The sequence below is a fragment of the Pholis gunnellus genome (assembly GCF_910591455.1).
Source record: "Pholis gunnellus genome assembly, chromosome: 24".
In the NCBI taxonomy this organism is placed as follows: Eukaryota; Metazoa; Chordata; class Actinopteri; order Perciformes; family Pholidae; genus Pholis; species Pholis gunnellus.
Genome location: NC_136551.1, coordinates 5,034,662 through 5,056,456, shown reverse-complemented (window position 1 = coordinate 5,056,456; position 21,795 = coordinate 5,034,662). Strand labels below are relative to the sequence as shown.

Sequence of the window (21,795 nt, the reverse complement as noted above, 5' to 3'; positions counted from 1 at the left end):
AAATAGGTGACTGGACAGAGACGCGCTTTCTGTGATCTCCTGCCATTGATTAAGACAATAAAAGCAGAACCCGGAAAGTGCAGGCGCGCGGGGAGAGACGGGTCATGGAAAACCTCTGGAGGACGAAGGCGCAGGCGGTGCGATGGAAGTTGCTGAGGAACTCGCTGCTGCTTTGTTTACTCGCCGGTGAGTTTCACAATCAGTGCCACGGGTCCACCTTTCCGAGCGGCCACATGTTTACAATCCATTCTTTATGTTGTATAAAATGACGTGACTCCTCCAGATGTGCTGCTGCGGGAGTGTTGGGGAAGACAAGAAAATCCCCTTTTTCGGTTCAGTTTAGCCAAATTAAGCACAGACCAAACATGAAGCACTTTTAATCCGAACCAAATCTGCGGTGGTGTTGTGGAGGGGGGAGGACTAGCTATGTGTATGTGTGTGTGTGTGTGTGTGTGTGTGTGTGTGTGTGTGTGTGTTAGATAAGGGGTGGGGGTGGAAGGACTAGTGCAATTGTCTCCAAGCGTGTGGAGAGACAGGAGCCAGGACCCCCGAGGACCACCCATGCAGAGCCAGAGGTCTGCTGGTGGGACCACCTGTGGGCATTTACATGGAAATATCGCAGCTTTTCTGCAGGGTGTGTGTGGTGTTAAATCAAAAAGGTGGGTTCAGTTCGGAAACAAAGACATTTTCTGTCTTTTGCAACAACAATAAACAATGTGAATTTATATTTAATAGACTTTTCTGCAGTTTAAAGGTGTGCACAGTCAGTTTTTTCTCCGCTGCGTCCCCACTTCACATAACACTTTGGTTGTTGAGGAGGAAAGCATCCTCCTGCACTAATTAAAAGGCAGCACTCCTCTACCGCTATGTGAAGTCTGGAAACGTGCATATATGCCTCCAGGCCGCACGTCGTTCGAGTGTGAGTGACTGCTGAGGGAAAGCAGATCTTCAGCAAAGGCACACACACACACACACACACACACACACGCGCGCACAGAGCTTGTTTTCTTTGCTGTGTCTTTTAGTGCACGCTCTGGATTGCAAAAGAGTCCGCAGGAAAATCAAAAAAGGCCCTCAGATGAAAAGGGGCAACAGGTCGAGACGAGTGCACAGAGAGGCCCAGCTGTGTGTGTAGGCTTTTGAATATGGAGGCTTGTATGGAAGAGCTCACGAGTCTGTGTCCCATCATGCACAGCTTTCTGTCTCTGATCACCGTTTGAGAGTAGTGCTGGATACTACACTTCCCATGATGCCGCTCTGTCTGACATGGGTCAGAGTTATTGTCTCAGACTTCTTTAAGTGTATAGTCCTCCGAATGAGGTATAAACATACCCGTGTGTGTAAATGTTGGACTGCCCCTTTAAACCTCAGTGAAAGACAACGTTTCAATCGTATTTCATTGATTTGATCTTGCAAAACTCTACTAGAATCATCTCTTTGTCCTCGTTAGGGTTGCAACTAATTAGAAATTATTATTATCTAAACGTTTCGACCAAAATATCCTTGTTTTTCCCAAACAGAACTGTTTTTTTCCGCCGTCAAATTCCCCCAAAAAACAGAACTAAATGCCGCGCGCTCGTAATTAATGTGCTAACTTTTTTCAGGCCGCGTCATCGTCTCGTCTTGTCAGTTCGCAGCCTCCGGGGGCGCTCGGTTCAGCCGGTCGGCCATGCGGACTGATTTGCTGCCCCAGTCATCCTGCAAATGGAGAAAATAAATCAAGCATGTCAACCGTCACCTGAGTGAAATGTTGCACGCCTTGTCACATGGCAACGGGGGGGGGGGGGGGTTTGTTGCCACGTTATTTAAAGTCTCCCACACAGTGTATGTATTTGGGTTCCTGACCCGACAGGGGTGGGCTGGTTTTTATTGGAACCAAACCCCAGGTCGCTGTGTGTTCGTTACCCTGACCGTTTTCTATTCTCATTGCCCCCGGACGCTCCACGGGTATTGATGGCTTCTTCTTTTCAAAAGCGACGGGTGTTTTTTCCAGTTCTCTGAGCGCATAATAACCGGCCTTTGAAGGTGCAAATGTAGGCTGAGGTTGTGTGCTTTTGAGGTTAGTTCATAAAAAGGGTTCATTATAGTTCATTTGTCATCAAGGGGGAAAGGTTGAAAAATCCCAGATGAAAAGACAAGCGCTTCTTTTTTATTATACGTAAATAATACGTGCCACGGTTATTTTTTTCTTGTAACCGTGTTCGTCTGAGCATAATGTCTTTCTCTGTGCAAATGTCTTCCCTCTCCGTTTTCCTTTTAATTGTATTATTCTACCAGCGATTCGGGGAATTGCCTGTGATTTCCGGTTGCACAAAATTCGACACCGTGCATTAGCGGCTTCTAAAACAGTGTGTGTGTGTGTGTGTGTGTGTGTTGCAGGCAGCAGCGAAGCCCAGTGTGAAGGCTGCATGGAGTACTGCTGCAATGGATCGCCGCCTTTCTGCTGCTCCTACTACGCCTACGTGGGGGACGTCCTCTCGTGAGTCAAAACGCGCACACACACACACACACACACACACACTGACTGTCTGTCTGCACACACGCCCAAAGGTTTGGTGCAGTTCTGGCTGGAGTGAGACATAAAGACTCACACCAGCTGTTTTTAAACATGCTAGAAGAGCCTTTAGAGGATCTCACCTTTGACCCTTGCCTGCGCTGATTCAGCACAGCTGCTTAAACCACATCTCAGACTTCTCTTTACCTGTTAATGATGAGTGTTTTATCTAATTGCTCGCTACTTGGTCGCATGTCTATTTGAGTCCTCTCGCACTCGGGTGGCTCACAGTTGTTGTTTTTTTTTGTGTGTGTGTGTGTGTGTGTGTGTGTTCCAGGGGCACGGCCATCTCCGGCATCGTGTTCGGCGTGGTGTTTCTGATGGGGGCGGTGGCGGCCCTGATCCTGTGCGTGTGCATGTGCATGAAGGAAGGGCGGGGCGCGCGGGTCGGCGTGTTCAGCACCTCCTACATCAACACCGTGACCCAGGGCTACCCAGGTCGGTCTGCAGGGGTCACACACACACACACACACACACACACACACACACACACACGCACACTTTTTAAAAAGATCTGGATGAGCCACGAGGATTCATTTCAATTTCATTACTGATCCATCAATTACAAATGTATTCATATCCATAAAGCAATAGTTAGACCTTTTTTTTATTATATAGGATCACTACACAGATAGTGGCCCCATCGTGATGATTAACCAGAGTGGTCCATTTCGCTTTGTGTCACCTCATCTCCCGTCCTCAGGCGACCAGATATGAAAAGCATAGGTGTGTACCGCGTCACGGGATCCACCTCGGCCTTGAGCACAATTCCTGTCGAGCGACACAAAGAGAGCGCTGATTCTTTTCAGAAGCCCTCACACCGCTCCAGCATACGCCCCAAATCCCCCCCCCCCCCCCAAACCCCCCCCCCCCACGCAGACTTTCACCACTTCACACCTGTGACACCCTGTTCCCGCTCCAAAAGGGAGCAAAGCGGCGACAATGTTCCCGCGTTGTGCTTCTTAGGTACATCACAGTCTGTACTCTGTGTCATTCCTCCAGCTCCAGGAATATACTGTTGTTGTTTTTTTGTCCGCTCATCATTTATTCATCACGTTTCGGTTCCCCCCCCCTGTGTATCGCCTTCATGCTAGGCTGGACCCGGCGCTCTTAGCTCCGCCCTGCAGCTCTGATCATGTTTCATAAACACGGCGCTCAAACGCACAGAAGCCGTGCAATAAGAGTGCATGCATGCAGCTACAGTGATATGAATTATTTGTCCTGATAAAGCATGTGCGGCGCTATTGTATTAGTATATGTTTTATTTATGTAATGGTACTTTTTTACAGGTATAGGATGTTCATCTAGGGGCTTATTTTCTCATCTTGCAACAGCTTTATAGGGAAAAACAGCTCCTCCTTTAAGATGCTAGACTGTAGGTTATTAATAATATTAGTGTCATAAATGTGAGGTTTTGCTGATGCAACGCTTTGGTTCGGAGTCGATCTCGACTAACTCCATTCATCTTTTCTTTGATCTCTGCTGCTCTGATGTTTCAGTGAATAATGCAAGTTCCCCCGGTGAGGCTGATGCATTGTGTTCAAGCAAAGGACTTTTTGGCTGCCACATTTCTGATCTTTTAATAATCAAAGTCTCGTCTACCAGAAGGTGCAGTTTCTCGGTTCAACCACAAGAGGGTGCAACAGTCCCGTCAGACTCCTTGTAAAATGGGGGCCGGTTTCCTCCCTCGCCTTTTTGTAATGATGGAGGAACTAAACGCTTTCTACCCGCTGAACTTCATTCACTTCTCTTTCTCGACCTCAGGTCCTCCACCTCCATACACCTACGACGGCGAGATGTACCCTCCGTCGCTGCACCCCCCGCCCTACACCCCAACTCAGCCTCGGCCGGCCAACTGCTCGCCGCCTCCTCCGTACCCCGGCTGCACCCGCAAGTGAACCCCTGCAGCACAGATCATCTGCCGGCCAGCTCAGAGGAAGCTCTCATGGCTGTGCGTCTCTGGCCTCTAACGGATGGGGGTGGGGGTCAGGGGGTCAGGGGGGGGTTAAAGACAATTTCAGGGTGGCCCAGTGCAATATTGTTTAGCAAGGTGTGTTAATGTCCTGCTGGAGTCTGGGCCAAATGGTGAGGAAATGAATAATGCCCCACATTCTGAGAGACTTAATTGTTCGAGGCCTGCAGCTGGTACTGATAACCAATATTCTTATCTTTCCTCGGCTGTGCACATCAAAGGCCACTTTGACGGAGGTTGAAGACCACTTTTGTCGGCACGGGAGGGGAACCTCACGCCGCCGGAGGACAAAAGTCTTTCCAGGGCGCAGTGTGGACTCTGCTTTTATGGACTTGATTTATGTCTGAGGTGGAAGTTAATGATTAAAGCTGCTTCAAACCATTCAGGTGTGGACACAAAGACTTGGACATGATGCCTTTGAACTGACTTTAAAAGGGACTGGGTTGTTACAGTCTATTGTTGTGTTTTTTTTTTAATTGCCTTACTTGAAAAAAATGTGAAAACTGTGCTTTTGAAAATTAGTAGTGTTATTTTTTTTTGCCTTTGCCAGATTTTTCAAGTGTGAAGCAATCCTTATTTTTTATTTCAGTTGTCGGCTAATTAAGGTTTGTAATTAAAAGTGAACTGACCTCACTGTGCTATGACTGTTACATGACTGTGAATGACGGAAAGGTTTTAGCTGTAATATTTGTCCGGTTTTTTTCTTTAATTTTCTAAAGGCTTTGTTTGTAAATAAAAGATGTGATTAAAATGTGTCTGTATTTTAATTGTTTAAAGTAATGACGTCTACGGTCTCCATTTCTTCATATGAACGCTCAATAATGAACGCGCATGTGTGCATGTGCGTTGGCCATATGGGGGGGGGTCTGTGCATAAAATCTGGAATGTATGCGCGCGAGGCGGTTTATGTAGTCTACATGCGCGTGAGTCAGATAAGAGTCCCAGAGCTCACATAACAGATCAAATGTGTGCACGTGCGTCAGAAAGATACTTTGTGTGAGGGATAGACGGTGTATGCGCATATACTGTGTGCGCGCACGCGCGTGTGTGTGTGTTAATCCCACTCCGCCGTGGTCAGGTGATCCGTTGCTGAGCAGCTGTGCAGCCTCGGCGTCGCTCACAATCACACAACGGGAGTCACCGGCGCCGAACGCACACGCTTCTCACCCGACGCTTAACGTTTTGAGACCGTCCGGAGAAACGCTGCCTTTAGGAGCGTCGTGACAGCGAACCGACATGGGGGACCGAGTAGCTTTACTGCTGCTGGCTGTGGCGGCTTCGGCTCTGGCTGCAGAGGTAAGAAAACCCGTTCTTTTTTTGTGCGAGATGTGGAGAAGTATTTCCACCATATTGTGTCTGTCAGCTGCGTCAAGCTGGATAGAGTTAGCCGCGGCTAGACCGGAAGCTAGGCGGTCCTACCTCCAGAGTTAAAGCTTGGGATGTGCTGAAGGGGGAGGAGGGGATTACCACGTTCAATAACTGAATGATGGAAGGATCATTTATTGTCATTGTATAACACAGACTTGTATACAGCTAATTAATTCTATATTAAATAAGAAAATAAAAGCACAACCATACGCTGTAACGACCCAGTCCGTATTCTGCAGTATGTCTCTGTGTCCACCACTTCATTTTCCTGCAAAACAGACACTAGCCGGTATCAGTGTAATAGAATACATTGTGTTTACTTGGCTACTTTACTGTACACAGTTGGTGTGGCCCATTGTATGAATAAAGAGCTTTATGTTGAAGGTTCAAACCGGAAGTGTTGTGTTAAAGCGTGGCCAGTTTATTGTGAATTCGTGGGTATTTCTAAACCGTTTTACAACACCAAAAAAACAAACATTTAGATATTTTGTGTTCGGTTTTAATTTGTGATCAACACCCCTAGAAGTACGAGATAATGACAAATAAACGCGTATTTATTTGGAGTAGACTTCTGCTGTTCCGATGCTCCGTACAGGCGAAGTCTCCCTTTAAGCGTGTTGTAACTGATTTATAGACTCTGTGTAACAATGACGAGAACGTCCGACACATTTGATCCACAGCTGGACCCACAATGTCTCCTTTTCCTTTTGTTTGATACATTGACGCCAGTAGCTTTTTCCTCCAATTTAAAAAAAAAACGTTACAAACAAGTAATCAGTGTTTGTAAACAAATTAATGTACCCGAGTAGCACTGCGCAAACGAGTCTCAGCGCTGTCGTCATAAAACGAGTATTTACGGGTCATTCGGGCTCATTTAATGTCATTTAAAGTCATTACAGGGCGTACATGAAAAGCATATTGTGTCGTTTTCCGTATCCCGAGGGCTCGTTTTAAGGGAGTGGGCGTGTTTTGGGAATAAAAATAAGTCAATAAGACGTCTCGTTGCTTCACAATGAAGACTTGACGCCTGATTCTGGCCTTTTTTTTAACGGCGCAAATATACCCGTTAAGATGACGGCATCCTCAAGCAAATACCAAATAAAAAAAAAACGTTGTGAACGCTCTCCGTCATATTTCAGTCAGACGGTAGAGAGAATAGAGAAGTAAGATGGCGGCGGTGCACTGCAGCATTTAGCGAGGGTCAGGAAGCTGGGAAGCCAACTGGAGCTTTGATTCTCATTGTTTGCCTTTTTAAGCTGCTTTTTCTAACCCATCACAGGGTTTGCTGTGATAATAGCCGTTATTATACACGAGCTATTCTTTATTAATATCTCTACAGCGGACCTAGTTTCACAAAATCACTGCTCATCCTTTTTTTTTTTTTTTTTTTTTCCCAAGCGCCTCTGCCAAGAATAGGGCTTTGTGCATATGCAGTGCAAAAATAGCTATTTTTAACACTCCAGGGACTTGATCTTGTAGTGATATGACACTGAAATTAAAAGTGATAATAATTGATCAAATTCAGGCATTTTCAGCACACACGTGTTTGTAGAAATCATGTTCTTGATGCTGTAACAGTTTCACCCCCCCCCACCACCTTTTATATAGGATAAACTTTATTTCTGGAAAACACCATTTAAAACACGGGGATGTCCCCAACTGAGATTTTTTTCTCTCCCTCCATTCATCTCACAGCGAGGCCTCCGTTGTGAGAGGAATGACACATTCCTGTAACCACATTGTTTCAGACGGGAGCAGCAGCTCCACGTTGTCCGTGTGTCCACCATCAGTGACTTGTAACCGATCGATGGTGCCAAACAATGGCTGTTATTCTCCATTCGGGCCTCTTGTTTTTTTTTTTTTTTTTTGCTGTCTCGGGCCATTTCTGCTCATTTCTCCTCCGGCTGAATCAGGTGTGACGTGGCGGCAGGCGTTCATTGTTCGCTTTTTAATCAGTGGACTCTCCATGAATAGTTTGGGCTGTTCATCAAGCAGAGCTGTGGCTATACTTGAGGAGTGTTTACTTTACAAATGTCAAATGAAATGAGATGGAACAAGTCGTTTCGGTGAACGACACAAGCGAGATTAAATCAGACTTGATAATGAGACGAGTTTCTTTTTTTAATATCTTGTTGGGGCTTGTTTATAGCCTCCATGGCCGCACACCACATCAAACACAGCTCGCAGGAAGCTGCTGCTCCCCCCCCCCCCCCCCCCCCCCCCTCTCAGACGGCCTGGCGGTGTGGAGCGTGGGAGTTGGATGCCAGCCTTTTGTGTATTTGTGAATCCTTGGGAAATGGCCCTTGGATGGGTGCAGGCAGTCTGTTTGTGTGCACACACTGCAGTCTTTCAGCCCCGGGCCCGGACCAGCCCGCTCCCCTTATTAGCGGCTTTAATGCCATTATGCCTGTTGGCCGCCGCCAGTGTTTCTCTATTGGCACCTTCTCCGCTGCTCACGCTGCAGTTTCAACTCCTTCAGAAGGATGAACTCCACCTGGCGCTGACGTATATCTCCTCTCGCTTTCCAGATTCTTATTTGGCTTTTTGTTGCACACAAGAGTGAACTCAGAGCGTCCAGCGTATCCATAGATGGCTGAAGTTCTGTGGTAGTTTTTATTCTAAAGAAACATGTCTCATGGATGTGCTGAAATCAGGTCAACTGAGGCTAATATCTGGGTCTTTATTTCCTGATTGTTGACTGACCTGCTAACAGAGAAGCCTTTGCTCTGATTCTGACAGACTGACGCCAAATACCTGATGGTTGCGCTTGGGTTTTGTATGCTATCAAGCTCAAGAGTGGCTCCTGTTGGACATGTATGTGATGCCATCTCCAGACCTGAAACGATCAATGAATTGATTTGTCCCTGGACAGGAAATCGACGGCACCATTTGGATAATTGGTTAATGATTTAGGTTAATTTTCTTCAAGCAACAATGGCTAAAATTCAGCGGCTTCTCCAATGTGTTTTGAGTTGGTTGTTGGGTCAAAACGACGCATTTCAAGTCACAAAAAGCAATTCTGATAGTTGAAGATTCATTTCAGTAAATCTAAAGTGTGCAAAATTGCCAAACTTGCTTGTTTCCGATTCTAAAATGCGGTCGTTTTCCCTCTCGTTTCTCAAGGGTGAATTGAATACCTTTGGGTTCTGGACTGCTGTCTGGACAAAATGAGCAATTTAAACACGACCCCTTTGCTCTCAGAACTCGACGAACTACTAATAAATCTTTTGAACAGGACAAATAAATCAATGTGGAAAAAAATAATCAGCAGCTGCAGAAAAACCGGTCCCACCGGTCTCTGTGGTTCTATCAGTGTGTCGCTCTCCATGTGCCCGTCTCTCCTCATCTCAGTGAACAGTGGACATTGTCCCGTGGCAGGACTGGATGTCCTCGTATTTAATGAGACATGAAAGGAGTTTGTCTCCAGCGCTCCCTGCTTTTAAAAAAAAAAAAAAAAACAATCCTTCATGCTCAGCCCAGTGGTGCAAATAGATGGCTGTAAAAAAATCCAAACAGAGCACATTGTCCATCTTGGTTGTGTCAACAACAGCAATGACACCGCAGCGCTCCCCAATTAATGCCCCCCCCCCCCCCCCCTCCCTCTGTCTGTCCCGGAGAAAAGAATTCCTGACCTTTTTGATACTGTTGTTTTGGTCGTCATGGTCCCGGAAAAAACGAGGATGGCGCTGCTGGTGCGCTCGTTGTTCTCTGGAGCACCGAAGATGCTTTCACCTGTTTTAAACTTTGCTTCCTCCTCCGTGTTACCCTCTTCTCCTAGTGTCTTTGTGTTGGTGTCATCGTCACTCTCCCGAGTTTGTGCGTCCATACCGGGTTTTCCTACTGAAAGGTAACACCCCCCCCCCATTTCAAAGCATGATAGGAATCTGGCAGCGCTGCTTTCAGTGGTAACAGGCCACTGCGTAGCTCAAAGGCCCGCTTTGTGCAGTGCAACCTGGCCTCTGACTGAGATACTGTGGATGAATGCCGGGGAGGTGCGATTAGATCCAACAAGTATCTGATGGCATAAGAAGCTTCGTCGGAGAAACTTTTCTGATTCACAGCGAGGAGGGCCTGGATGGAGATGTCGCTTAAGTATCCCACTCTACTGGGTCAAACGCGTAACAATCCCCCCCCCCCCCCCACTCCTCATATTAGAGTCAATCTCCATTCATCACCATCGCACCGCTATTTCCCCATCTGTAAACATCAGCAGTGCTCTTCCCTTTTACCGCTGCTGAGTAAGCAGCTGTTGGTACGGAATGTGAATAACAAGCCGGGGAACGAGTCGCTCCGACCTGCGCAATTACTCGGCAGCAGCATCGAGTAGCGTTCACCTCAATCAGCGGGGAAGCGACACACACACACACACACACACACACGCACTGTATTCATACACACACGGCCTCCATCTGATGCATGTTCCTGCCATTTGTTGTTCAGGCACCAATGTGTTTATAGTCGCATCTCCATCACAAGTGCCACGAGTCCAAGTCAAGGCTGCGCTCGCGTTGCGACCGACCTTCCCCTGAGATACGACCCCGTCGGCTGTAATAATCTGACCCAAGGCCGACCACGTGTGATGGATGAGTCTGGTATATAAATGTAAGTGTGCATTTGTTGCATTATGATGATATGTCACGTGTTTGTCGCCCCGCGCCCGCGACTCGTACCCGCCCCCGCCGCTCGGAGGTGTCTGACTCCATTTGTGAGGCTCGTGTCCTCTCTGCTGGATCCCAGACTGGAGGTGTAACGAACCAAGGAAACATCAGCTCACCTCTAAGCTTGAGCATCCCAGCGGAGGTCCCCCCCCCCCCCCCCACACACACACACACACACACACACACACGCACACACTATTGTGCCTGCGACTTTGACATTTATTCTGGGTGAAGTGCGTTGACATGAAGTGGCTTCACAAATTCAGTCAGTCTAGAGAGAACTAGAGTGGCATGCTGCACATGTTGTACACCCCCCCCCCCCCCGACTGTCAATAACAAGGCTTAGGTAAAAGACTACATCCCTTCTATAACAAAATGTCACAATTTCAAATAATATTAGTGCCCACAGAAAGGAATTTATTCAATATCTGAGTTGAATTAGTCAGCCACATGTCAAAGAGAGCTTCACCAGCCACTGCCGACTCCAGACGTGGGCCAGATGCTGTCGATGTTCCCGACCAAAAGGTCAGAAATATAAATTAAAAACTTAAAATAGCCATCAAACACAAGTAGGGGTATTAGAAGTGTGGTTGGTGGTTTTTGGATTCAGTATTTGCATGGTTTGTTTTGTGTCTATGAGCAGAATTGGACAAGCCCTTTTGTTATTTATTTAATCTCCGCAGTTTCACGAACAAATCCAAATGTAAGCTTTTCCATTCGAAACCATTTCTTCCACCACATGAATATTTCCTGGAACCACAGTGGAGCTCGACTCTCCGCGGTCTTGTTTTCCTCTCCTGGCTTCCATCGTTCCAACATTTCGACGCGCTTATTTCTTTCCATGAAAACGCACGCACACTCAGACGCCGCCGCATCGCTGATTCCTGCAGAGGTTCGCCGACTCATTATTTTTGAAGAATCGTCTTGAGAGAGTTTCTTGTGGAAGTCCTTTTCGTTTCGCACACAAAAATACCCGCGGGGGTCCTCGTTTCTTCGAGGGTTATATTTCTCCACTTACAGAAATGATCCCCCCCCCCCCGTCCTCTCACTTGTCTCTTTCCTGTGTCTCCACTCCCCGTCCTGGGTGTTCAGGGCTTCCATAGCGCCGGAGCCTTCCCCCAGGTGCCTGGTACTTGCACTATAATTAGGCCGCTGTGTGTTATTCCCGTCGTTCTTCCCACCCATTCCTCCCTCGCTCCCTCCTTTTTACCATTTTCCACCAGAGCAGTTTCGCACTCTCGCCTTTTATTTCTTTTCTTTTTTTCTTCTTCCTGAAACGCTGTGTCATCCATACAGCGTGTTACTGATGTGCCCTCGGCTTGAGAGTCACAGTTCGGAGGGTTTATGAAACTATTACCGAGTCGGGCGACTCGCCCATCAATTGCAGATGACAAGTCCTCCTGGAGTCCAAGTGTGAAATTGGAACACTTGTTTGAAATGCCAAGCTGTGTGCGTGTGTGTGTGTGTGTGTGTGTGTGCGAACGAGAAGAGAGGGGCGAGATGGAGGTTTGCGTCAGAAAATGGACGGGCCTTATTGACTGTGCCCTGCTATTTCTGGATCGGTTTCCTGTTTGGCCTCCGTGCAAGAGGCGGACTTCCTGTGTTATTACAGTCGCCAGCAGAACTAGCTGTGCGTGCGGTAGGAAGCCATTGTTTAGAAAATCCCTCATGTTGGAATCGACAGCGCGCTCTGTAAGAAAAAACCCCCCAAGTCTCTTAGATTTGGGATTTGGGAAATAGAATTTTCTCCTTGTTAAGCTGGTATTAATCATAATTTCCTTGTTTTAGCAGTTAGTCATTTGATTTAGAATTAAGCTGACTGTGTTTCCTGTCTACCTGCCGGCCCTCCCCGGAGGAGGTGCGCGTAACCGCCGATGACAATTCCAGATAACACTCCCATCAGCACCCTAGGGCCCTGATTCACAGTGACTCCTAGTAGCAACACGGATGAGCTCATCCGGCCGCAAATCATTTGTATGCAGCTGTAAACACGCTATTAGGCTTCTGGTATCAGCCTTTTTTAAATGGCTTTCTGGGGACAAAAATTGTTGCCCATAGCCTTATTGATGCAAGTAAACACATTAGGAAAAGTCCGTTCTAATTGGAGAATGACGAGGCTGTTGCTACAGATGTTGAATCTTTTTGATGACGATGAGCGTATAGGGTGTACGCATCCGGCCACGGGGCCAACATGCATGTGTGGCGTATGACGCGGCGACATGCTGATGATGCAAACGCGACACAAAGAGGACGCAGTCGACGTGCAGCACCGCTGAGGTTTTAATGGTTTAAAAAAAACAGCCGTTATGAAGCTATTTCTGTCAACGGCTTTGTGTCATTTCTGATCCCAGTAGCCACAGTTCATAGTGTGATCACTGCAGGTATCATCAGTGTGTGTGTGTGCAGGCAATCACTGCTCCATCTGTGTATATTGGCGGCCCACTGTCGGGTGACTCCCGGTTGAATACCATTGAGGTCAGAGGCAGTTTAGCAGGTCGTTACTGAATGAGCCGGTCATTACGCTTTTTCGGCACACAGACGCACCTGCATGCACGCCCGGCTACATGCAGGTCACACACACACACACACACACACACACACAAAAGCACCAACCCTGCTGATGAAATTCCTCCTCCCAGGTGACTCGGATAATGGTGTTGCCTCGGGTTGCCACAGCGATGACAGAGGGGGGGTTATAACAGGCAGTCCCCTCGGGGCTGAGAGCAGGCTCTGTATCCATGGTGATTATTACTAAGGAAACCGAGAGTCCCCCCCCCCCCCCCCCCCCATCACGGCGAGAGAAATTAAATGGGCATGAGTTCTTACACCCTTCTAATCAGATTTCAAAAAGCTTGAATTGAATATGAATGAAGATGACGCTTCAAACTAACCGCCGCACAAACTCGATGAGAACTTTTCGAGACGGAGAAATAAAAGGCACGGCGGCAGATTCTCTAAATGTGAGGGGGAGGGGGGGGGGGGGGTCACTTCATTGATTGGTCGTTTGACTTGAAGGAACCGCTTCATTGTGCCAGTTTGACCTTCTTAAGCCCAGCAAGCGAGGAGATCGATATTTTTCCCAAACTGACAACAGATCTGAGACGCATTCTGTGTTTCTTGAGGCGCTCGAGTCAATCCATCCCACATCCAGATGTTTATTCCCTTGTTTCTTTCACATATTCAGAGCGTGTATTTATTTATTTGAAGAAAGGCGTTCTGTCTGATATTACAGCTGCTCTGTAATTGCACTTTTGTCCGGCAAGGCGTGGGAGGGGGGGGAAGGAGGGTCTGGCTGCCCTGTAATCATTGAAACACACTTCCCACTAAATCAGGCACAGATCGCTTTACACACACACACACACACACACACACACACACACACACACACACACACACACACACACACACACCAGAGTGGGGTAGCATTGCAGTCTCACTTTAAATCCAGTCAAAGACGATCTGAAGGTTTTAAGTAACAGCAGGGCCTGCTTGCCATGGTGATTACAGAGTGTGTGTGTGTGTGTGTCTTGGCCGCTGTGCGTGAGAGCGCCGGGCACGTCTGTCACCTCGCCAGTCTTATCTAATTCCGCCGTCACACATCCTCCCAAGCTAAGCAAACACATTCCCCACTGCGATGCGTCTTGTAAACAACCCCACAGACAGCCGGGGGCCCGGTGCTCGATTCCACCGCGATTGATTGATGAACGACCCCGGGGGCGAGGCAATATAAGTTTGCCGTGTCACATAACGCGTTATCCCGCTCGTAAATGTTTAAGGGCTGCCAGCGATAACACAATAAAGGCCTTATTTGCATTGTGTCACTGCCACTCGCAGGAGGAGATGCGCCTCTTGTCTCGTCGACGCAGCGATTGTGTGTCTGAGTCACACACAGCCGTGTCACCAGTTGACATTATCTTGTCGCTCAGTGTGTCCCAGCCCGGACAATAGAGCCCTGTCTTGTTAGCTTGCTAGCTTGGACTGAGCCAAAGATGTGTGTCAAAGAGAGTGTGTGTGTGTGTGTGTGTAGGGCTCCTGCGACACATCTCGCTCTCCGTGGGGGGGAGATCCCCCCGTGGGATGAGAGATGATCTAAGACACCCCTCCCTCCCCCACCACCCCCACCACCTCCAACTCCCCATGGCAGGCCTGGGCCACTCAGATAAGACTGCACAATTAATAGCACCGCAGGACCAGCAGCCATGGGGGGACACTTCAAAGATTGTCTGTGTGTGTGTGTGTGTGTGTGTGTGTGTGTGTGTGTGTGTGTGTGTGTGTGTGTGTGTGTGTGTGTGTGTGTGTGTGTGTGTGTGTGTGTGTGTGTGTGTGTGTGTGTGTGTGTGTGTGTGTGTGTGTGTGTGTGTGTAGAATGGATATATTTGCAGTTTGTAAGTGTTTGATGCGATATTTCTCTTTCTGACAACCCCCCATTTACATTTAATGGGTAATAAACATCTTCCCCGGCTTTTTTTTCTTTTTTTTTATCCGCCGATCTCATCTGTGAGGGGCGCCAGCCGTAAGCGGGCTCATTCACACATATCAGCACATTTTACAGTCCCTTTACAAAATGACTTTTGAGATGGGACTTTACATAAAGGGAGAAGAAGAGTTATTGTGTCTTTACAAACTCCTACACACGGGGAGTGCTGCGCGGTTGCGTTGATCGATGAGAATGTTCTCGCCTCTGAGAGGCGAGGGGCAGAAACTCCGACGATAAAGGACTTTTTCTGGCTGAATATTTTGAGTTTGTAGAATTTCTCCCAAAGTCAAAATAGTCCAAGGGGAGGACAGGCTTGTAAGGGGTTTTTTTTGTTAGATATAAACGTGTTTAGTAATCCTTTTTACGGCTGAACATACGACACTCAGGCGGACGATGACGAGGCGAAGATCACGTTGCGTGTGTCTCGGGTTCGCCTGGATGTGATCTGGGTCACGGTTCCCAGCTGTGGAACCGGGTCGCCCGTCTGAGATGGGAACTGTGATTGCAAAATCACAACACGCGCACACACACACGCGCACGGGTGGACGCTTCACGTGGGCCGCAGGCCGTGAGCTCGCGGTAAACCTCCTTGGAGTAGCGACCCACTCTATCAAATTGCAGTAGCAAATAATCTGACTTTAATCGCTTTAGTACGACAAACTTGGATGTTATTGCATTACATTATTAGATTGTCGGTTTGTCTGTTTTGTGTCTTTTTTTCTTTAGTGTCTGTTTTCCTTTTTATGAGCCTCCCTCGGGGGGGGGGGGGAACTAATTCCATTTCAACCTCAAATTATTATGAGGACATTGAACGCTCCGTGTAGTTTAAAAGCCATCATGGCATGCCAAGCTTTAACAACTTGGACACGGGCTATTTGCAACTTAATTTTGTGGTCCCATATGGGTCAGCAGGCCCGCTAGCTTAAGTCTGTATTTTCTCTCCGTGACTGACTCGATTTTGCCATGTTTTTTTCTCCGAGTAGCGCACCAAAACACGGCCATGAATCTCACCCTCCTTAAATGCTTTTTATGGTGGAATTTGTTCGGGCGTTGCCAGCTTTTTCTCCACTGCAACTTTTTTGCTCTCATTTTTTTTTTTGTCAACCCCCGTGGGGTTTCATCAACTAGCATGATTAATAAGAGCGGCAAGAAGCTGGAGAAGGTTTTTTTGATGGATCAGGGTTTTATTTGCATCCCTTGTAATTTGTGCTGGGGGGAGAAGTAGCTCGCTAAGCAATATGTGACGGGACGGGACGGGACGGGGGGGGTTCTTAATTGACTCAGGGGTCAATCTGATGGATCATCTCCCCCTTGGCTTACTCCCCGTCGCTCCGGTGATGGCTATCATGCCAGATTGAGACCAAAGGGGGATATTTCTCCTGACCAGGCTGCCGTCCTAATCCTCAGTGCCCAGATTACAGCTCCTTCCTCTCCCTGCCGGCTGGTAGACTGGCAGTAATGTGAACCAGGGCTGAGCTAGGATAAAGACGGAGAGAGGAGGAGGAGAAGAAGAGGGAAGCCTGGTGTCTCCTCTTACGATATACATTTGTCTACCACTCTGCCGCCCGACGTGTCTCACCATTTGTCAGTCTGGCTTTTCTTTTGAGTCCATCTGTTGCCTGCTCAGAGTAGATTCTAGCTTGAAAAAGAAGCCATTTCCTCTTCCCACCGCTCTTATCTTTTCTCCCGTCGTGATTGCAGTGATTATTTCGGCACGCGGTATAATCAGTGGCGTTGCTGCCACTGAGGATCTTTTTGGGAAATGTCGACGAAGCCGGCACCAAGCTTAACTGACCGGAGACGTAAAAAAATCCCTCTTTCTGACACCAGAATTACCACTCTTTTCCCATTTTAAAGCCTCCCCGTGATTTTCCATCAGCCTCCCTCTCTGTCCCTGGCCCTCCATCCCTAACATCCTTTTCGGTTTCACAGAGCGCTTGACCTTCTACTCGAGCCCGAAGGCTTATTGTCCAATTCATCTGTTCTCCAATCTCTCCCCGTCTCTCGCCATTGTGGTTATTGTTCTTCCTCTCACTTTCTCCTCCCGCTCCTGCCTCCGCCATCATCCTGGGACTCTGATTTATAAGCTTGCAGCGAAGCCTTGGCTGATCCCCTCCTCCTCCTCCTCCTCCTCCTGCTTCAGAAGAAGACAGAGCGGTGCAGAGATAGCGGTGGAAAGGCTGAGACGCAGGAAGGAGAAGAAGGAGCGATTGGCGAGGATATGATTTGCCGGCCAAAAGAGGACGACACAAAGAATTTGAATGTCAGCGAGCAGTTGGCTCCGATTTAACTACCTGTGCCTCGAGCAGAGAGGAAGTTGGTTTATCTCTTTCAATAAGCGACAGAGAGAGGCCAGAGGGTGAGCGGATAAGGTCAAAATGAAACCGGGCACCGGGAAAGTGAATTAATTAAAAGATAGCACACAACTTTTCTTCTTTTTTTTTTTTTTAAAGATTATTTGAAAAGTTTAGGCTCCCACTTCGCCCTTGGGTTTAACTGTTAATGAGCGGGACGGGATCGGCTCTGCTCCCCCCGTTGGGCGCTCCTCACTCACAGATGGCCGTGTGGGAATCGAGCCGCAAAGCCTCTAAATAACCCGACGAGGTGCAGATGGCCCGGTGTCAACACTGATTGCCACCAGTGTTAAGTTGCCATGTGTTGGAGCTGAGGCGGGATTTACTGATTCCCTCCCGCAGCATGTTGACCTGCGAACTTTTGGACCTGTGCGCTGATCTGTGATCTTTTCATCCTCATTTGACTGCCGTAAACGTGTTTTTGTCCGGCGGATCATATGCTCCATATCAGCTGTTTAGAATACATGACAACAAAGCCTGTGTTTACTGGTAGTGGATGCATAGCAACCCTTACAGCTTCACTTATGGAGGCTGCACAAAATATTAAGTGCACTCTAAAATGTATAATAACCAGAGAACGCTGTCTGGTCTCCTTCTGCCAAGTGTGTAAATTCTGTCGATATCTTTTAAATTCAATATAATGAAAGCTGGCAGAGTTTATCTTTCCCCCGATACACCAGATACATGCCTGCTAAATCGATCCAAACACTTGAGGTTTCGACTTCAAATTGAGCTACATCGATGTGCCCCCCTGCCTCCCTCCCTCCCTCCCTCCCCCCCTCCCCCCCTCCCTTTCCCCTTTTAGCTGTTCTCAGATTGGAAGAGGACTTTATGCCCCCGGCTGTTTTGGAGAGAATCAAGTCTGGAGGAAAAAATATGCTCTCCGTCTCACAAAACAACATTTGTTTGCCTGCCAGGGCCTTCAAAACCATTAACAAGATTAGGGAGCACACAATGGCGACAGTCCCTCTCCTCCCCCTCCCTCTCTCTACTTCTCTCCCCCCCCCCCCCCCCCCCCCCCCCCCCCCTCCTGTATTCCCTCCCATTTTGTTCTAGCTCATTTGCCAGTACAATGCAGACATTCAGTGGTTTGTCTGCGCCTCCTCTCCTGCGGGAGCACAAAACCTCCTTATGCAGGCAGACAGCACACACACACACACAAACCAACACAGAAATTAACACGTAAATTAATACATTCATGCCAAAGGCGGGCTTTCCTCTGTCACACACATGTTTTGCTCACACACCCTCCCCTCGCCTGCAGGCAGCTTGCTCTCTGTGTCGCTGCACTGACGGAGAGAAACAAACCCCAAAATGAATCAACAGAGGGTTATATAAACACCGAACCGTCTACGAAAAAGCCAGCATGGGCACAGAGATGTACACTCTTCCCATAAATGGCATTGCACATTGAGTGAGTGGGTGTGTGTGTGTGTGTGCCTGTGCGTGGACATCATAAACAATAGAGGGTGTATTGGATTGCTCCAGGCCTGTTTGAGGCAATTTATTCCTCCAAAGCTATTGATTTTTGACGTTCCATGCCTTCTTTTCGCTCTGTTCTCTTAGCGTTCTTCAGTGAGATCTTTGGCAACACTTGACAACACCCGATGGCAAACATGAACCGAGGCCTTGAACGTGATGATCTGATGCCTGATTATAGGAGCACAGAAATGAAACCCACAATGTGAAATAGAATCAGGAGAGGAGGAGAATCTGTTCCTACACTCCTCTCGCTTTCCTCTTCTCTCTCTCTCTCTCTCTCTCTCTCTCTCTCTCTCTCTCGCTCTCTCTCTCTCTCTCTCCTCTCATCTTAAACCAGCTTACCTCATCTAACTTTTCATCACACACGCTAATCTCCCCTCCTCCCCCTCTATCTGAGTAATGAAATTTAATTGCATCCGTCTTGCATTTTTCAGCGCAAGTGCTCCAGAAGACGTGAGCGGTACATCTCATTAAATCTCTCCCTTGCCTGTCTCTCTCCCCCCCCCCCCCCCCCCCCCCCCCCACTAGGTGCCTACAGATGTTTCTATGGGTCTGTTGGCAGAGCCCCAGGTGGCCATGTTTTGCGGCAAACTCAACATGCACATCAACGTGCAGAGCGGCAAGTGGGAGCCGGACCCCTCGGGCACCAAGAGCTGCATCGGCACCAAGGAGGGCATCCTGCAGTACTGCCAGGAGGTAAAGTGGTGGGAGTGGTCTAACTTGTTTGTCCCCCCCCCCCCCCCCCCCCCCCCTCCCTGTGGAATTAATTAAGTCTGATATTACAGGATCATATTAATCCACCCTTTTAAAGCTGATATGAATCGTTAATGTATGTATTATAGTAACAAGCCTAAAGGGGTGCAGATAGTACTGAACAAACCATAATAGTGTGACGGTAAAACGGTGTCTTTTAGGCTGCAGCAGGGGTTAGAGAAGTCATTTCCTCCCAGACCGTTTGAAATCATTTGTAGTGCGTGACATGCCTTGGAAACGGCTCTCATTTGGCCACGTATGCTGCGATATATGAAATACTCAAACTGTAATTACCCAGTGTTTGTTTTTGAGTGCGCAATAAGCCTCGATGATAAACTTTTACAGTCATGGCATTGTAGTTGGATTCTTTTTGGGTCTGATCATTTACATTTTAGCGATCAAGCTGAGTCTCTTAGAGCAAATTGCAATGATTGAGCGGGTAGCAGTGCAGCAAGCAGGATGAGACGATCTTCATTTTCTTTTTCTGGCAGATTTACAGTTTAATTTTTTGGTGTGTTTGGTGGTACCAAAACAATGCATGAGTTTCTGTCTTCTTTACAATCCGAACCAACTAACCCAAAGCACAAACTATTAGATAGATATTAGAGCGGAGGAATGTGTTGTTGCTGGTTCGAGAGAATATAAGAGCACAGAAGTGCATCATGAGTGGGTAGCAGGAACTGCAAGCAGATTTGTTTTTATTCACCGAAATCCCTAATTTGGCAGGATGACATGATGCCGAAACTCGGCTCAGTAAACAAGCTGCTTAAGTCCATGTGACTTTACTTTAAAAGCTCTGGATGGCTTTTAATTAGGCAGCGTGAAGCTAACCGAACGTACCACATGCAACACAGTGAACCTCTGTGTTGTTGTTTGGCCGAAAACAAAACTCCAACCACAAGACCACATTCCTTTGGGGAATATTCCAGCAGTGTACTGTAGGTGATCCCTGCATGAATACACTGTGTAAGAGGGAAAAAAATGAAAAAAGGGGAGTTTACTGATAAGCAGAAGTGATGCATAATGAGATTTCTCCGAAAAGCATGCAAGATAAGTCCTCCATTGTTACCGCCGATAACAAATCCAGTGATAAACAAACAAATGCTCACCGAATCAGCCTGAGGGCCCAGGTTCAAACTGTTTCCACACGTTCAACTTCAAATATCAGAAAGAGAAATGGAGATATGGAGAACCTCCAGACTTTTTCTGCCCAAAGCCGAATAGAAGAGTCGACGTGCAAATGTGAGAGTGTCGCCAAACCAAGAATGGGATTTGATGATCCGGCATTTTGGAATTATTATGATTTTCCTCTGCGTTGGGAGAGGCACGAGGGGAGCGGAAACGTAGGAGGGTGGTGTCACGATGAAGACGGAGGGGCGATGTGCTTGGAGAGGGATGACACGCCGACTATGAATAATGTGCAGAGGCAGATGTCGTGCATTGGCATGAGAGGAACGTGGAGGTAAACACAGCCGAGTCTGCCAAGCAGAGACCTGGGAAAGCTGCAATGCAACAATAAAAAAACTGAAAAAACACATCCCTCAAGTAAGGGAGCAGGATATGTTACGTAACAAAGTAAATTAGTAGAAATTGTCCAAAATAATTGCAGCTGTAAGTGTGTGTAGGAGGCAGACGAAACTATACCCTCATTCAGCTTCGTCTCGTTTACGATAAATATAATACTGTGTGTGTGTGTGTGTGTGTGTGTGTGTGTAGGTGTACCCAGAGGTCCAGATTACCAATGTGGTGGAGGCCAACCAGCCAATCAGCATCCAGAACTGGTGCAAGAAGGGACGCAAGCAGTGTCGCAGTCACATCCACATCGTGGTGCCCTACCGCTGCCTGGGTGAGGCCCACATATGTGTTTACTCCAAGTTACTACAGACAAGGAGTCAGTTATGCTTTTACGCTGCCCATCGGGTATGAATTATTATAAATATGGATGTTGTTTTTGTTGGGTTTTTTTTTGCTGCAGTGGGAGAGTTTGTGAGCGACGCCCTGCTCGTTCCTGACAAGTGCAAGTTCCTGCACCAGGAGCGCATGGACCAGTGTGAGAGCCACCTGCACTGGCACACCGTGGCTAAGGAGGTGAGCACACGCCGATACCAACGCTGCTGCACCGACGAGCAGGAACAGTTACTGATCTATTCTTCTGCCCGTGTGTGTGTGTGTGTGTG

The 21,795-nt window shown here is 47.7% G+C and overlaps 2 protein-coding genes across 5 annotated transcripts in view; both read left to right on the top strand.

Annotated features, from left to right (window-relative positions):
* Positions 1–104: 104 nt before the first annotated feature.
* On the top strand, positions 105–4,452 carry cyyr1 (cysteine/tyrosine-rich 1; the record flags this gene model as incomplete). Its single annotated transcript, XM_079185467.1, has 4 exons — positions 105–186; positions 2,380–2,479; positions 2,832–2,992; positions 4,319–4,452. 4 exons carry the CDS (start codon positions 105–107, stop codon positions 4,450–4,452), a joined length of 477 nt encoding a protein of 158 aa, XP_079041593.1.
* A 1,220-nt stretch (positions 4,453–5,672) lies between these two features.
* The window catches only part of appa (amyloid beta (A4) precursor protein a), a 28,857-nt gene continuing 12,734 nt past the window's right edge, over positions 5,673–21,795 (top strand). For all 4 annotated transcript variants that reach the window (XM_079185859.1, XM_079185860.1, XM_079185858.1 and 1 more), the window contains exons 1-4: positions 5,673–5,822; positions 19,394–19,561; positions 21,335–21,464; positions 21,594–21,706. In XM_079185859.1, the coding sequence (XP_079041985.1) occupies positions 5,763–5,822; positions 19,394–19,561; positions 21,335–21,464; positions 21,594–21,706 (471 nt within the window). In that variant the 5' untranslated portion in view covers positions 5,673–5,762. The remainder of the gene's footprint in view (positions 5,823–19,393; positions 19,562–21,334; positions 21,465–21,593; positions 21,707–21,795) is intronic.